General features: G+C 38.9%; 1 protein-coding gene across 6 annotated transcripts in view; it reads left to right on the top strand.

The window, feature by feature from the left end:
* The window catches only part of AEBP2 (AE binding protein 2), a 74,373-nt gene that overhangs the window by 10,409 nt on the left and 45,539 nt on the right, over window positions 1-18,425 (top strand). For all 6 annotated transcript variants that reach the window (XR_014803774.1, XR_014803773.1, XM_084956628.1 and 3 more), the window contains one exon: window positions 11,746-11,953. Coding sequence is in view for 4 of the 6 variants with exons in the window: in XM_084956628.1 (XP_084812754.1) it covers window positions 11,746-11,953 (208 nt within the window). In the remaining 2 variants the exon portion in view is untranslated. The remainder of the gene's footprint in view (window positions 1-11,745; window positions 11,954-18,425) is intronic.

Raw genomic sequence — 18,425 nt, 5'->3', positions numbered from 1 at the left:
CTGCAGCATATGGAGGTTCCCAGGCTAGGGGTTAAATCTGAGCTGCAGCTGCTGGATTATTCCTGAGCTGCATCTGTGACCTACATTGCCTCTCTTGGCCATGCCAGATCCTTAACCTACCAAGCGAGGCCAGGGATCAAAGAAGCCACATTCTTTTTTTTTTTGTCTTTTTGCCTTTTCTAGGGCCGCTCGTGGCATATGGAGGTTCCCAGGCTAGGGGTCGAATCAGAGCTGTAGCCACTGGCCTACAGCAGGGCCATAGCAACGCAGGATCTGAGCTGTGTCTGCAACCTACACCACAGCTCACGGCAACGCCAGATCCTTAACCCGCTGAGCAAGGCCAGGGATCGAACCTGCAACCTCGTGGTTCCTAGTCATATTCATTAACCACTGATGAGAACTCCCGAACCCACATTCTTATGGGTACTAGTTGGGTTCTTAACTTGCTGAGTCATAACGGGAACTCCCCCAAGTTCTTTTTAATAGCATAAGTGGAGACAATAGTTGAAAAAAGGTTGTGATTGTTTGAATAATTTAAAAAAGTAGTATTCATTCCCCAATTTCATTTTCTTTTCCCAAAAAAAAAAATGTGTATATATACTATTTTCAAAGAAAACCACTATTGAGTGTCTAGTTTGTTTAAGAATTTGGGACTCTTGAACTTATTAAAAGAATTTGATGAAGTTCATTGCATCCTCATAACCAATGAGATGAGGAAGCATACAGATTATATCTTGTCCCAAGTGACACAGTTCCTGGAGAATGCAGGCAGTCCTGGCTCTAGATGTGGTCTTAGCTGCTATACTGAATCTGCCTATGTGACTGTAGTAACAACGGTGACCAGGGAAGTTTAATTAAAATAGATGTTAGTGGCTGTTTTAATTTTCAGCCTGTCTCTTTTGCAAAGAATAACTTATGTGCTTGAGTTCATTTAAATTTCTGGACTTTATTCTTATTTGTAATTATATATAGCTAGACTTTGTAACTTAGATTCCTCATAAGACTATGAAATATATAAGTCAATTTTTTCTATGTATTGTAATTATTCAGTTTTTAGAGGAATAGAGTGTGTCTCCTGACTTTTTTTTTTGTGTGTGTGGCTTTTTAGGGCTGCAGCTGAGGCATGTGGAAGTTCCCAGGCTAGGGGTTGAGTCTGAGCTATAGCTGCCAACACATGCCACAGCTGTGCCAGATCAAGCCACATCTTCGACCTGTTATCAGGGTGGGCATTGAACCCAGGCCACTGCAGTGACAGTGCAAGATGCTTAACTGCTAAGCCATCAGGAGTTCCGGACATTTTACACTTTAATTCCTGTTTTTTTTTTTTTTTTTTTCCTTAAATTTGGGTTTCTAGAAAGATGAAGTGTTACCAACTTAAGAGGAAAACACAAATTTTAGAAGACTCTTAGTATTTCTTAGTAAATACACTTACTAGTTATTTCTAAATTATAAAATTTTCGTTTTTTTTTTTTTTTTTTTTTTTGCTTTTTATGGCCGCACCCTCAGCATGTAGAGGTTCCCAGTCTAGGGTTTGAATTGGAGCTGTAGCTGCAACAGCAACAACAACACAGGATCTAAGCCATGTCTGCGGCCCATACCACAGCTCATGGCAACACCAGATGCTTAACCCACTGAGCAAGGCTGGGGTTCGAACCTGCATCCTCATGGATACTAGTGGGATTCGTTTCTGCTGTGCCACAATGGGAACCTCAACAGTAAAGTTTTTTTTTTTTTTTTTTTTTTTTTTCCCGTCTTTGTCTTTTTAGGACCGCACCAGTGGCATATGGATGTTCCCAGGCTAGGGGTCTGTGGAGCTGTAGCTGCCAGCCTATGCCACAGCCACAGCAACACCGGATCCTAGCCATGTCTGCTACCTATACCACAGCTGACGGCAACGCCGGATCCTTAACCCACTGAGTGAGGTCGGGGATGGAACCTACAACCTCATGGTTCCTAGTTGGATTTGTTTCCTCTGTGCCATGACGGGAACTCCAAGCAGTAGACTTCTTAGTGATTTCAATTCCTGTTGGTAGTCATTCACACTTGTCTTGTGAGATGTTGAATGCTACTGTAGTCATGCTTGTCAGATATGTGTATACTGAAATCAACTAATGAAATTATTTTTGATTTAACTAACTTTAAAATCATGGATATGTGATTGCTTCTAAATAAAGTGGGTATTGTTTTTTATAGCAGATTTTATTACATACCATTTTTGTGTATAAACATTTTTCTGGAAATTTTTTAAGGTAAAAGAGAACTCCTTACAGTGTAATTTTATTGACCTAGAATGTATTTAGTATTATACTCTTTTTGAAGATAATTGTTTGCTGATCTCTTAAGCTGGATGGAAAAGGGGGTAGAGTAATTTCAAATGGCAATAGACTAGAGATGAGAAACAAATTTAAAATAATGTGCAAAATGCATAGTGTTGATATAAGAATGTAACCTACTTGCTTTCCATGAACTGTATTTCATCATTGTTGCATAAAGTCCCATTTGGCCAATTTAGTGAATACTGCTGGGTCTTGGGGAAAAATCTTTTGTCTTTATTCTGAAAAATAATTGTGGGTATAGAGAGTAGTCTTTTTCTTGATTAGAAAAATCCATTTTAGCTTTTAAAATTATAGTGATAATAGCTTGTAATTACAGTAATAATAGTAATAATATCTTGGTGTTGGCTAATGATTTTTAGTGTGCCACCAATTAATTTTTATGGTTATCTCATTGTGACAAAGCCATATATTTTACTTGCCTTAAAAAGGCTACTTACTTAAATTTGTCACTAAAGATTTGACTATGTGAGCATTTACTTGTGTGCACTAGCTCAGTTTCGGTGTTTACTCTAAATAATAGGCTTATAGGTGATTCATAGTACAAATCCACCAGTTTATAAGTGAAAGGAGAATTTCTTCCACATTAGATGAGTAGGAAAGACCTTAGGGAAGTTTCCTTGAGTGTATATAGCACATATAAAGAGTGAGGCACTTACCTTTACTTTTTTTTCCCTGAATTGTTTTTTGAGTTTAAAGGTCTGAAAGCCTCTAATACCATAGCAGTTTGAGAGGCAAAACCAGGTCGCCTTATAGAAATCAAATGTGGTGGTCTAAATTCCTTAATTAGATCAGTTTCATAACTGTTCTTTGATAAATAAAAAGTAAAGTGGCGTTCCCTGGTGGCCTCAAAATTAAGGATTCGGTGTTGACACTCCTTGACTCAGGTACGAGCCCTGGCCTGGGAACTTCTGCATGCCACAGGTGTGGCCAGAAAATAATATAAAAAATAATGTGACAGCCTCATCCCTGGAATTAATATTTTGGAGTTGGATTTTATGTTGACATTGTTAGGCTCATATCTGTTTCATTGGCCTAAGTTCTAAATTTGGGACAAGTTCTACCTGACAATAGTGTTTTCTATGACTGACCTTGGATTTTTTAAAATGAGGCTAATTGACTTGTAGAAATCAGATTTAATAGTTCATCTTGTGAGTAAAACCATCTGTCCAGATGAGTCAAAGTATGTGTAAATACTATCTTTTGTGTAAGTGTGCTATAGATGTACAGAAGCCAAGAAACAACCTCTTGTCTTCTTTGAAGACACAGCAGTTGAAACTGAGCATTAGTTTATCTTGATGTTTAATTCAGACAGCATTTGAGAATTTCCTAATTCCTTAATTTACTCACTTTTCCTTTGTGTAAATGTGGCAGATAAATTGTTTGGGATTAGTGTTTTGTACATGTGTGACTTTGGGCAAGGTCACATAATTTTTGTGTTTCAGTCTTTTATCTGCTCACTCTCTCTTAGTATTTGTAAGATGAGGATACTAATACTTGAGTATTAGTAAATAATTCGTAATTACTTTGGTTGTTGTAAGCATTCCATGAGTTAACACACATCAAGCATTGTTCCAGTTACTATGGCTGCACGACAGCCAACTCCAGCATTTAGTAGTTTAAAACATTATTTTGCTTACAAATCTATGATTTGAGTTGGGCTTGATGCATTTAGATCATCCCTGCTCCGCTTGGTGTCATTTTTGAGCAACATAAAGTCTGGGGTGGGGATTGCAGTCACCAGAAAGCTCTCTCACTAGCCAGTCTGTCATGTGCCTGGGCTGAGAAGACTCAAACAGCTGGGGTTCCCGGTTCTGTGTACTTTCTTCAAAGAATCTCTTTAACATAGTGGCCTCGGCGGAGCCAGATTTCTTTACGGAGTAGTAGTTCAGGTCTCCAAAGCTGTGTGTCCCAAGAGGGAGCCAGGCTGAAGCTGTATTGCCTTTAATGACCTAGCCATGGAAGTCTGGCAGTCACTTCTGCAAGAGTTTCAGGCCTACTCAGATCAAGTGGAGATAGTATAGACCCCCCCCCCACCCCACCCTTTTGATGGCACTTTGTAAGAAGAGGATGTGGGAAGATGTATGTGTGGCCATCTTTGAAAAATACAGTCTGACAAAAGCCCATAGAACAATGCTGGGCCTATAGCAAACACTCACACAGTTGCAGTAAAGAATGGGAAGTCAGATTTTAAAATAGTGCCTTTTTTTATACAAATTTTAATATAGTAAGTTACGTAATCCCCTTTTTCTTTAGGATAAAGTCATAAAATGTAACAGGTGGTTCATAGGTTCCTTGAAGTACCTGTTTGTTTTAACTTGTTCAGTTTTAGCTTTTAATCTCTTTGTCAATGCTTTGAGTAAGGAATAGGGTGCAAATTATAATCTCTTAACGAAAGGAGGTGAGGAATGGTATGGATAACTGAAGTAAAAGGTTTCATTCTTTTTAAAAAAAGTTTTAATTAAAAAAAATATTTTAACTTTTTTTTTTTTTTTTTTTTTTACTACGCCCACAGCATGGTGGCATGGTGGCGAGGGATCAAACCTGAGTCACAGTAGTAACCCATGCCACAGCAGTGACAATGCTGATCCTTAAACACTAGGGCACCAAGGAACTCCCAAGAGTTTCATTCTTAATGTTGTGTAATATCAAGCATACAACTTCAGACTTTCCAAAAATATAGGATTGTTTTAAATGTTTTATATTGTTTTGAATTTTAACTTTTAATAATTTTGATTAGAGGTGTGGGACTTTGAGTAATCTGTTAGTAAGTGGCAGTTTTATTATAGATGAAAGGAATATCACCTTTTAACCAAATGATAGCTTACCCTATTATATTATTAGATAAGGAATCCTCTGTGTGTGGTGGTTATGTTTACCTACAATTTGATAAGTACTTTGAAAACTACAGGTATACTTACTTCAATCCAAAATTTATTATTAATTACAAAGTTAAACCAAATTTATACTGCTGGATCCTATAAAATGTTCCTTATTTAGACCAGTAGAATTTTTGTCTTCCTATAGCTCATACCACCTTCTTCAGCCCATACCGGGACCCAGGTTCCATTCTTAAAGAGTCAGAATCCGAGTTCCCTGTCGTGGCTCAGCAGAAACAAATCTACCATCCATGAGGATGCAGGTTCAATCCTGGGCCTCGCTCAGTGGGTTAAGGATCCGGCGTTGCCGTGAGCTGTGGTGTAGGTCACCAGTGTGGCGTGGATCTCATGTTAAAGTTGTATTTTATTAGCTTTTTTTGGGAATTCAAAAATTTAACAATGTATAAAGTCAATCAGAAAGTAAAGCTCTTTAAGATGAACTTTGTTTTTGCTACTTAATCTTGAAAATGTGGAGCTCCAGTGTGGCTCAGCGGAAATGAATCTGACTAGCATCCATGAGGATGCAGGTTTGATCCCTGACCTTGCTCATTTTGTTAAGGGTCTGGTGTTGCTGTGAGCTGTGGTGTAGGCACCCCCACACACAAACCCCCAAAATCTTGAAAATGTGATTTGTAGACATGACAGATTGTCTTTTGAGAGCTATGAAAAAGGATTACTGGTATGGACATGGAAGTCTTGTTTGAAAGACACCATTACTAAATAGTCTTTTTGCCTTTTCTAGGGCTGCTCCTGTGGCACATGGAGGTTCCCAGGCTAGGGGTCAAATCGGAGCTGTAGCCACTGGCCTATGCCAGAGCCACAGCAACACAGGATCAGAGCTGCCTCTGCAACCTACACCACAGCTCGTGGCAATGCCGGATCCCTAACCTGCTGAGCAAGGCCAGGGATTTAACCCGCAACCTCATGGTTTCTAGTCAGATTCATTAACCACTGTGCCACGACGGGAACTCCACTAAATAGTCTTAATAGTCTTTACTTCATGTATAAAAGTGACCAGATGGAGTTCCTTATTGTGGCTCAGCAGTAACAAACCTGGCTAGTATCCATGAGGGTTTGATCCCTGGCCCTGGAGCTTCTTTTTTTGGTCTTTTTGCCATTTCTTGGGCCGCTCCCGCGGCATGTGGAGGTTCCCAGGCTAGGGGTCTAATCGGAGCTGTAGCCACCGGCCTACGCCAGAGCCACAGCAACGCGGGATCCGAGCCGCGTCTGCAACCTACACCACAGCTCACGGCAACGTCGGATCGTTAACCCACTGAGCAAGGGCAGGGATCGAACCCGCAACCTCATGGTTCCTAGTCGGATTCATTAACCACTGCGCCACGACCAGAACTCCTGGCCCTGGAGCTTCTGAATGCCATGGGTGTGGCCACAACAACAAAATATTTCGAGTTAGAAACATCCTCTTTCCAATCTATTTCAGAGACACCTTTAAGGCTTGCTTCAGATACAGTCTGGATCAGCAGTTCTCAAACATTTTGCTCCTAAGGATCCCTTTGAAGAAACCAGAGAGCTTTTGTTTATGTAGGCTATATTTATCACCATTATAGGATCAAAAGTCAAAACTGTGAACCCTAAAAACATTAATTTAAGAATAAAACCAATTATATGCAACAAAGTTTTTTTTTTTTTTGGTTTGTTTGTTTTTGTTTTTGTTTTTGTCTTATTAGGGCTGCACCCATGGTATGTGGAAGTTCCCAGGCTAGGGGGTTGAATCGGAGCTGTAGCTATTGGCCTATGCCAGTCACAACAATTTGAGATCTGAGCCGCATCTGCGATCTACACCACAGCTCATGGCAACGCTGGATCCTTAACCCACTGAGCAAGGCCAGGGATTGAACTCATGTCCTTATGGATACTAGTTGAATTCATTACCACTGAACCACAATGGGAACTCCCAAAAGAAAGTTTTTTTTTTTAACTTTTTGCTTTTTAGGGCCGTACCCAAGGCATATGAAAGTTCCCAGGCTAGGGGTCGAATCAGAGCTGCAGCTGCAGGCTTATACCACAGCCACAACAATGTGGGATCCAAGCTGCATCTGTGGCCTGTGTATCAGCTCACGGCAGTGCCTGATCCGTGACCCACTGAGTGAGGCCAGGGATCGAACCCGCATCCTCATGGATACTAGTCAGATTCGTTTCTGCCGTGCCATAATAGGAACTCCATTGTTTTATATTTAATGTCTGGCTTAACAACATATCTGCTTCTGCATTCAGTCTGATGCAGTGTCTGCATTCATTTGATTGAGCCATATGAAGAAAATCTGGCTATATGTGGATATTTGGTTGGAAAAGTAAGGAGTATTTAGTAGGTGTTTTAAGGTAATTGTGTGGCTATTTGATAATATGCCAAAACTTGACAAGTGATAGTTTTTGTAAAGATTATTTGCAGTGCAGAATCTGAATCCGTTGTCAGTGAACTTTTCTTACTCTGTTAGATTAAGACTGGTCTTCTCCTTGGTGGTGATAACATGGCATCCATGTGTTGTTTCCTCTGCTCCTGTATCTTGTCATTTAGCAAGCTGATCTTCTCAATGTTGACAGTCCTGTTGGCTGTGGTCACATCCACAGAACAGATGTTTTGTTTGGAAGTAATTTGAGTTCTCAAAGAAGAGGCTGTTCTTGTATGTGTGAGTTAGCCCTTGAGTTCCCAAAGGAAACCATTTTCATAAAATCCATGTAGTTAGTGAGTCTGAATGTTGAGGTCTGATCTGCCAGTTTCTTAAAAAGGCCCATGGAAAAGAGGAAAAAAGGAACGTTACGGTAAGAATGTCTTATGTTCTTCCCTAAATATTGCATTGGAATCTCTAATAATGTGTGTGTATGTGGCTTGTTTTTTTTAAAACTTAACCAATTTTCTGTTGTCATGGTGTGTGTGTGTGCGTGTGCACACAGTCACTTTAGCTTATTTTACAGTATGACACAGTTCCTCAGGTAGTCTAGTCAGAGTTGGGTAATAATAGTGAAAGAACTCTTAGAGTCTTGCTGCTTAAAATGGGAGCAACATCATCACAAGTAAGCCCCTGTTAAAAATCTAGATTTTTAGGTCCTATCCCAAACCCACTGAATCAGAATCTGTAATTAATAAGATCTCAGGTGTTCATATACACTTTAGTTTGAAAAACACTGCTTTAAATTATGGAAATTCTGAATAGAGTGAGTGCCTTCTCTGGCTTACGTTTTCTTCCAAATACTAGGCTGCTTTTGTTCACTTTTTACAGAATAATCAAGTGTTCACTAGGAAGGAAAATTCACCGAATGAAAGATTTTAATATGTACTTGAACCTAGACAGGTGGGTTGTCACCTTTTAGTTCTGATCATCTTGTTATCCTGCTATTATAGGAAGGACACTGCTTTCTATGAAATTGGTCCTGTCAAATTTGGAAGTTACTTGTCGCGTGTCCTTTCCTGCTCAGGACTGTTGCTTTATCAGTCCTGGGACTGAAGAGAATATATGATTCTATCATGAATCTGGGGCCAAAAGAGAGCCTGGAGGTTTAGGATTGGACATTCTCTAGAAGTTGGAGGAGCACAGAGGGGATCATGAGGCAGGACTGCAGTTTGCCCTGCTGGGTTGTTGGAGGCGCTGTGGATACTGCCCAATTGTGGAGTGTCTCTCTGAGTCTTCCAGGGCAGGGGACCTGCCCCTCAGCCCCTCTGCCATTGCATTTGCAGCTTATTGCTAATGGTAGACAAAGTTCATGTGCTTTAACACCTGCATTATGCTCTCCTTTTATGAAGATCTGTATCTACATGAAGTACTGCTTTTCAAGTGAATGACAGTGCATGTAGACAGTGTTGTACTGTTGCTTAGTGTTCAGGGCTGTTTGGACTTGAAAGGCTCACCTTCTCTGGTAAAGTTAATAGGCAAAATATGCTAAGTACTATGTAGGTAGACTCTGTATCAGTAGGTTTTTTTTTTTTTTTTTTTTTTAAGGGCCACACCCACAGCATATGGAAGTTCCCAGCCTATGGGTAGCATCAGAGCTGCAGCTGCTGACTTAAGTCACAGCCGCAACACCACCAAATCCGAGCTGCGTCTGCGAGCTACACCACAGCTCATGGCAACACTGGATTCTTAACCCACTGAGCGAGGCCAGGGATTGAACCCACATCCTCATGGACTAGTTGGGTTCGTTACTGCTCCACCACAAGGCAACTCCTCATGTCATTAATAGGATTTATCACAAGGCAAGTCTCTCATTGACTTTGCTTTCCTTTGTTCAATTTAGAGAAAATTGATTTGGTTTCATTTTCAGCTAATTTTGGCTTTTTAAATAAAAGCTGTGCAGATATGTGGTTAAAATGATACTAAAGAGGATTTACAGTGAAAGTTTCTTTCTTACTTCCCTTACCCACCCTGCCTTGGCAGTGTTTTGTATATCCTTCAGGAGGTTTGCCTGTGCAGGATAGCTTATCTAATTCTGTCTCCCTCCACTTAGGTATGCACATTGGAACATGACTACCCTGTGCTTTTATGGCTTTTTTTTTTTTTTTAACTTTATCTTGGAGATTGTACCGCAGTTAGGTAATTGAGATTTGTCTTTTCTGAGATTGTTTATAAATTGAGTGTGATTGTTCGTTTAAAACTGTTAATATTCTCTATTATTTGCCTTTAGAGATAATTAGTATGATTTACGAAAGTATGAACTTTACAGTTAAAATGTTTTAAAATATATGAAGCAAGTGATAAGGAAAATAGGTAATCATTTTGCAGTTAAGGACCTCATGGAACTTGAAATTTCTAGGGCTCAAATAGTAATTTGTATTTCCACATAGGAAATCACCAGACCTTTAGTTTATTCCTGCAGAAACAAACTATATGAATAAATTTTTGGATAGTCAAGAGTTGATTCTCATTTGAGAGTGTTTTAGAGATTACAGAGTTTCAGAATGAAGTTTTAGAGTTCAAATTTAGAATCTCTATATTGACTGGTAGATAGCCAGATAGACTTAAATATATGAATATCCTTTAAAAGGAAATCTGAGACATTTTTAAACAACCTAGCTTATTTATTTTATACGTAGTTCGTACCTCTTAAGCCCATACCCCATCCTACCACTTGCTACTTCCCACTTCCCATTCTTAACCACTAGTTTGTTCTCTAATATATGAGTTCAGATTTAGATTTACATTTTTGTGTCTTTGAAATTTTTTATATTAAAAACTTGGAGATAGGGAGGCATTAAAAATTAATATTTTTGGAGTTCCCATTGTGGCTCAGTGGTTAACGAACCTGACCAGGAACCATGAGGTTGTGGGTTCAGTCCCTGGCCTTGCTCAGTGGGTTAAGGATCCGGTGTTGCCGTGAGCTGTGGTGTAGGTTGCAGATGCGGCTTGGATCCTGTGTTGCTGTGGCTATGGCATAGGCCAGTGGCTACAGCTCCGATTGGACCCTTAGCCTGGGAACCTCCATATGCTGCGGGAGTGGCCCTAGAAAAGGCAAAAAGACAAAAAAAAATTAATATTTTTATAATTTACTGGTACTTAATTTGCAGGCAGATATATGGCTTTTGGTGGCTTTAATCTGAAGCATTCTTACTATTGGTCCTTCCGTGATTGAAACTACTTCTGTGTAATTTCTCTATTGAGAAGATATTGAAAAAAGAAAATAAAGTGAATTGCTTATAAAATGAAGGCAAAGGATGTTATATTTTACCATGATGTGAAATTTTGAGCTTTCAAAATTACGAAATTACTTTTGTTACTAATGTCATTTTTTAGTAAACAAGAAGAATTACTAATACTTTGTTTAGTATATAAAAAGTAAAGGGGATTGATTGGCATTTTCAGTCTTTTTTGGTGCATAAAGGTTTAAAAGTTTTTTTGAGTGCCAGGAAAATACTTTTTATTTGGACTTTGGGAAAACCAGGGAAACTTTTTATTGATCTCAGTTTTCTCTCTTTTGCCTTTTTATTAAGAAGGGAAAATACAGCAAAATTTCCCAACTTCTTTGAGATGGAAAGAGGTAGGATGTGATAGTTGTGTTCTCAGATTAGTGAATAGAAGAAAAGATTTCAGTTCAAAAAGTGATTTGCAGAACTCTAAAGATAACCTTTTGATTTTGAATCATGGTCGCTTTATTACTTTATCATGCTTTTTAGAATTGTGGATGAAATGTGATAAGCTGTGTGTGTGTCTGTCTGTGTGTCTGTGTGTCTGTCTGTGTGTGACGGGTTTGTTTTCTGTAGGGTATAGTCTTGGGAACTTCATGGCTGTGGAAAGTTGCTTAAATTATTCCCATATCTGGTTTTGAGGTGCTAGCTTTTTTTGTTTTTATTTTTGTTTTTGTCTTGATTTGCACTTTATTGCAGATAATATTTATTTGAAGTTTAGCTTCAGAGAATAATTGAAACTAAATAATTGTAAAGCAGTGTTGTTTTCTAATGGAAAATATGGTTAGTATGCTTTATGGGCAGATTGTCAAGTAGTTATCTTAATTGAGTATTTATAAGATCATATTCATGTTAGTGAATTTTTAGGAATAACACAGCCTTTTTTCTTCTTTTGTAGCATAAGCAGTACTATAATGGATGTAGACAGCACAATTTCCAGTGGGCGTTCAACTCCAGCAATGATGAATGGACAAGGAAGCACTACTTCTTCAAGCAAAAATATTGCCTATAATTGTTGTTGGGACCAGTGCCAGGCTTGCTTCAACTCTAGTCCAGATCTGGCAGATCACATCCGTTCCATTCATGTAGATGGTCAGCGAGGAGGGGTTGGTTTTGTCATTTCTTTTTTTCACTCCCTGTTTTCATTAGTTTTATTAATTTATAATTGTTAGGGTTTTTTTTTTTTTTTTCCAAAGTAATTTGGGATTGTTTTTACATAGGCTTTATTTTTTCCAATGTATTTTTTTTTTGTTTTGTTTACTTCCCACATATTTGATGGAATCAAATTAAATAGAACATATCATGTGTTGAATTTTAATTTGCTCGGAGTTACATTACTTTGAAGAAATTAGACTTTCTAAAATACATTGGGAATATTGTAAATAAATAAGATACATTCCAAGGTTCTGGTGTTTTAAGTTGAGGACCTTTAGAAATTGGCACTGTTTAGGATTTCTGTTGTTAGAGTGGTCTTAAATTATCCTTGATGCTGAAATTAACTGGAGAAACTATTGGCACCAGGATTAGTGTATACAGTCCTGTTAAACAGCAGTCTGCACTCATTATTTGTGGTAATCTTTCCCAAGTCTTGTCAGAGGTAGCTTAGTATTGACCTGTATTCTTTCGAGAATATTTTGTCAGTTCATAGAATTTTTATTGAATAATGAATAAAGAGTTAAAGCAAATTAGGTGAGTCAGTGTAATGGACCAAAATATTATAAAATTGATAATATTATAAATTTTTGCAACTTTATCTAGCTTTGTCTTGAATGGTAAGCCATACTTAGTACTCTTTCCAGAAATTAATGTCGCGTTGTTAGAATAGATAATTTGTTAGGCCACACATTGTCATCAGTATGCCATCATTGAGATAAAAATGATACTAAAATGGCTAAAATATTCTTGGCTTAAGTGAATGGGTAATTGTTTCCAAGGTTGTATTGATATTTAGACACTCTATTACTGATCTTTTTTTTTTTTTTTTTTTTTAACATGCAGCTGTAATAAGCACTCCTAACATTTTAACCAGTGGTGTTGCATTTGAAATTTTAAAGAAATATTTGCCGTTGTCACAATATTTTGCAATGTGTCAGCAATCTTTCGATGACTTAAACTTGATAGGTAAACATTTGTCTTGTTAGGTTTAATATATATGGGGTTTGGGTAGACACTAGAGGGTGTATTGACGAACTGTGCTCATCGTATGATATTTTCGCTGCATGACCCAGCTCAATGGTTAAGCTACTTTGATAACTGTCTTTATGTATCACATGTATCAAATTTCTAGTGGAACTATCTTTTCTTTTTTTTTTGATTTTCTATGGCTGTACCTGCAGCAGGCTAGGGGTCCAGTTGGAGCTGCAGCTGCCAGCCTGCACCGCGGCCACAGCAATGCCACATCCAAGCTGTGCCTGTGACCTACCCACAGCTCACGGCAACACTGGATCTTTTAACCCGCTAAGAGAAGCCAGGGATCGAACCCACAACCCTATGGGTACTAGTTAGATTCTTAATCCCCTGAGCCACAACGGGACTCCCTCTAGTGGAACTGTCTTAACCGAGTTGACTCTTTTTTTTTTTTTTCCTCTTAGGGCCTCAACCTTGGCACATGGAAGTTCCCAGGCTTGGGGTTGAATTGGAGCTATAGATGTCTGCCACAGCAATCCCAGATCTGAGCCATGTCTGCGACCTACACTGCAGCTCATGGCAACGCTGGATCCTCACCCCACTGAGTGAGGCCAGGAATTGAACCAGCAAGGATACTCATAGGTACTTGGGTTTGTTACTGCAGAGCCACAATGGGAACTCTTGGAGTTGTTTCTTAGTCATTACAGAGTTGCCTTTTGTGAGCCAGTGTTTGGTATCATTTGGTATATGTTACTGAGGTTGTCTTTTGAGCCATGGCAGGATGCTTTTTAGTCACTTTACTTAGCAACTGCATATAGGATCCCAAGCTACATAGGTGATCTTTTAGTAGATATAGGAGAGTTCACATTTCTAAGTCTTGATCTACAAGTCGAGTTGGCACAAAGCCTTATGAGAATGTTTTCAGCCTTTTACAGATTTGTAGAAAAAATGGAGTTACTGAATGTATCCTGTAATCACTATGCCCACATGTACAGAACTAGGCAGCTTAGAAACTTCTTTACCCTACTTAAAGCTATTTATGTTGTCATTGTCATGTAGACTTTAATTATAGGTGGAGGGTGAAGTCAAACGGAGGTTAGGTTTTCCTGACCTTTTCATCTATCAAAGTGGATGGATACTTAATTCTATATTAAAAGTTTAACCATTTAAACACAGTTTTATGAATGTACCTTTCAAAAAAAGAATCATGTGAGTACTTTCTTCTATTCAAAAAATAAAATCAAGCAAGAAAATTTAACCTTTTTTTTGGTTAAGTAAAATAGAACTGTATTCTTAGGGACATCCCATGCATGACTATATTTCAAAACCTAGACTGAGCTATTTACTAATCACATTTCAACCCCTGTGTTCTCTCAGTGTACACGCAAGTCTTAAGTGAGGAGCATCATCTTCTAGGATTTCAGTGTTAATGTTTTTTAATGTTAATGTTTTTTTCTGTCTTAACTATTTTTCACTTTTTTTTTTTTTTTTTTTGTCTTTTTGCTATCTCTTGGGCCGCTCCCGCGGCATATGGAGGTTCCCAGGCTAGGGGTCCAGTCGGAGCTGTAGCCACCGGCCTACGCCAGAGCCACAGCAACGCGGGATCCGAGCCGCGTCTGCAACCTACACCACAGCTCACGGCAACGCCAGATCGTTAACCCACTGAGCAAGGGCAGGGATCGAACCCGCAACCTCATGGTTCTTAGTCAGATTCGTTAACTACTGCGCCACGACGGGAACTCCTATTTTTCACTTTAAAAACAGTTGCCAGAAAGAAGTCTGTTTATGTTTCTTAATGCAGACATGATTTGATACATGCCATTTTATTAAGTTTACTTTTTTTTTTTTTTTTTGCTTTTTCGGGCTGCACCCTTGGCATATGGAGAGTCCCAGGCCAGGGGTCAAATTGGAGCTACAGCTGCTGGCCTGCACCACTGTCACAGCAACACAGGATCCAAGCTGCGTCTGCAACCCACACCACAGCTCACGGCAATGCCAGATACTGAACCCACTGAGCGAGGCCAGGGATTGAACCTGCAACCTCATAGTTTCTAGTCGGTTTCATTTCTGCTGGGCCATGACCGGAACTCCTATTAAGTTTACTTTTGTTTATGTTCTTTGGTGTGTTGGAGGGTAGAGGGCCAGAGGGAGATCTTAAGGGTGGGTTGGGAATGATAGGATATTATTATTTGAGGACTTGAAGGAATTACCTTTATGTTATATAAAATGTTATTTATAGATTGTTAATTGGAATGCAATTGTTAAATTGGAATGCAGCTAGGAGGTGGAATTAATTGTAGGAGGTCATTTTGAGTTTTGATTGCCAGTCTGATATCTCCTGAACATAACATGAAATTGGTCATATCACTTGCAATAAGTGAGAAATAAATTTTGTTTTACTGAAGTATAGTAAATTTAAAAGGCTGTGATAATTTCTGCTGTACAATGAAGTGACCCAGTCGTATGTATACACATACTCATCCTGTCTCATTCTTTTCCCACATAGATTATCACAGAATACTGAATGGAGTTTTCTGTGCTATATACTAGGTCCCCATTGGCCAGTCGTTCCATATACCTCAGTGTGCCTATGCCAGTCCTGGACCCCCAGTCCATCCATCCCATCCCCCATGAGAAATATTTTATTCTTGTATTTTGAGCGTTTTATTGAATATTTTGTCCTCTGTTTATTACATATCTTTTAACAGAGGAACTTGAAAATGTTAATTTTTTTTTCTTTTTGTCTTTTGAGGGCCGCACCCATGGCATATGGAGATTCCCAGGTTAGGGGTCGAATCGGAGCTGTTGCTGCTGGCCTACACCAGAGCCACAGCAATGCCAGATCTGAGCTGCATCTGTGACCTACACACACCTCACGGTAACCCTGGATCCTTAACCCACTGAGCAAGGCCAGGGATCGAACCCGAAACCTTGTGGTTCCTAGTCAGATTCGTTTCCTCTGCGCCACAATGGGAACTCTGAAAATGTTAATACATTTAATGTGGCTAAAAAGTATAAGATACAGAATTATAGCCTTCATTTTAGATCTTGAAAGAGCAGACTGATTTGAAACAAAATACTAGATACAGAAAATATGTTGTTTCTCTAATGTATGTTCACATTTTGTGAAAAAACTGAGCTAATTTTCCCTTAAGAGCTTAAAAGGAACCATGAGATCATCCATTCAACCCCTTCCTGATTTTAGATTGTATAACTTTTATTTAACATAAAATCTTTGTATCATTTTACTGCAGAAGAAATCCTGTAGTAAAAGTAGGCTTTTTTTCTAGCCCCTTTGAGCATGTAAATTATATTGCTTACTGGCTCTGTATTTAGAGTATATTTAACTGATTTTAGTTTACTAATAATTGGATTTTCCTGATGCATGCTTAGACTTTGTCAGGTTGCACTGTATTATTTTTGTAGTGGGTTTTACAATGTATTTAAAATTTTGGTGGATTCAGAGTTCCTGTCATGGCTAAGTGGTAACGAACCTGACTAGTATCCATGAGGATTCGGGTTCAGTCCCTGTCCCGGCTCAGTAGTTTAAGGATCTGGCATTGCCGTGAGCTAGGGTGTATGTAGGTCACAGATTCAGCTCAGATTTGCTGTGGCTGTGGCTGTGGCACAGGCTGGCAGCTGCAGCTCCAATTGGACTCCTAGCCTGGGAACTACCATATATATGCCACAGGTATGGCCCTAAAAAGCAGAGAAAAAAATTTTTGATGGATTCATTTCTGCACGTCATGTGTGAGATGTTAGTGACCAGATAGGTGTAAGTGCATTTGTCTTTATCTTGTACTGTCACACAAACCCTCATAGATACAGGCCATGCATACATTCAGATAAATACACTGGTTCAGGAAAATGGACCAGAGTGAAGGAGACTAAGATTACCCTTGGTTCCTAGGTTTGTACCATCCATCTTCATTTTGGGCCTTTTGGAGGAGATCCCTGAAAGTAAAGCTGACCTATTCTGACAGTAAGTGACGTTTTCTAGAGGCGTTCTCAACAGAAAGCCTGAACCTGAAATTTTAGACCTCTATATCTTTTAAGTTAGGGCATTATAAATCTGAAGTTGCTATTTTTTCTTGTAAAGTCTGGCAGAAAAATTTTGTGGCAGTTATTTTTGAGAAGGGACCTTCAGTGTCTAATATTACGCCCAGTTTTTGTGTTAACTAGTCTTTTTTTTTTTTTTTGGTTTTTTATCTTTTTAGGGCCATAACTCGCTGCATATGGATGTTCCCTGGCTAGGGGTCCAATGGGAGCTGTAGCCGCCGGCCTGCGCCAGAGCCACAGCGACTCAGAATCTGAGCTGTGTCTGCTACCTACACGACAGCTCATGGCAACTTGGAATCCTTAACCCACTGAGCGAGGCCAGGGGTTGAACCCGCATCCTCATGGATACTAGTTGGGTTTGTTAATCACTGAGCCATGATGGGAACTCCCTGTGTTAACTAGCCCTTCTGAGAGATAAATAGCATCTTATATTCTATTCTCATTGTGTTTTGGAGTTATATCAGGTGTGTGCTCATATCATCTATTTGATGTAAAAGGAATTAGGGATTTAGCTAAGTGATTCTTTCAAGATTACGTAGCTGCAAAGTATGAAAGGGCTGGTTATACTTTTGTTGTATTTGTTGCATCTAATAGAATCTAATGTAACTAATCTCATTTATCATGAAAGACTACTTTGAACCTCTGTGCCTCAGTATTCTATTTAACATAACTAGATCCTGATTCACTTTAAGATGGTATATCGGAACTGTGACTGGTTTTTTTTTTTTTTTTTTTGCTTTTTAGGGCCATACCTGTGGCATATGGAGGTTCCCAGGCTAGGGGTCTAGGGGTTGAATCAGAGCTACAGCTGCAGGCCTATACCACAGCCACAACAGTGTGGGATCTGAGCCACGTCTGCAGCCTACACCACAGCTCACGGAAACACCAGATACTTAACCCACTGAGCAAGGCTAGGGATTGAACCTGAAACCTCATGGTTTCTAGTCGGATTCGTTTCCGCTGTACCACAACGGGAACTCCTTTTTTTTTTTCAGATGTTATTCTTGAATAATTCCTTTCATAACTTGGGTTGAATTCCTATGGTGCTTGGTTTTCAGCCTTAATTTTTATAATGAGAAAGTTTCTGAAAATAGAGTCCAGAATGTTTCTTATATAATGTGTATCTAAAAAGTCTCAGGTTTGAAGAAAGACCCTTTTTCAGTTTTGGACTACCTCTTTTATCAAAGGGTCTTCCTAATATAGTTGGGAAAGGAAATTTAGATTAAAACAGTTTTTTTTTTTTTTTTTTAAATGAATGCTTGATGTGGATTTTTAGTGCTCATTTTGTGTTTCAGGACTATTGTGCATGTTTAATGCTCTTCCCCTCTGAAGTATTTTTCAAATATTTCACCTGAAAAATAACTAAACCTAGTTAACTTTTTATCTCTTTAC

The sequence above is a fragment of the Sus scrofa genome, chromosome 5 (assembly GCF_054392235.1).
Source record: "Sus scrofa isolate SSC_HxYL_T2T_F1_AM1 chromosome 5, Sscrofa_HxYL_maternal_Yorkshire_Landrace_v2.0, whole genome shotgun sequence".
Taxonomy (NCBI): Eukaryota; Metazoa; Chordata; class Mammalia; order Artiodactyla; family Suidae; genus Sus; species Sus scrofa.
The sequence above is the reverse complement of the archived record's forward strand: the minus strand, read 5'-3'. Positions and strand labels throughout refer to the sequence as shown.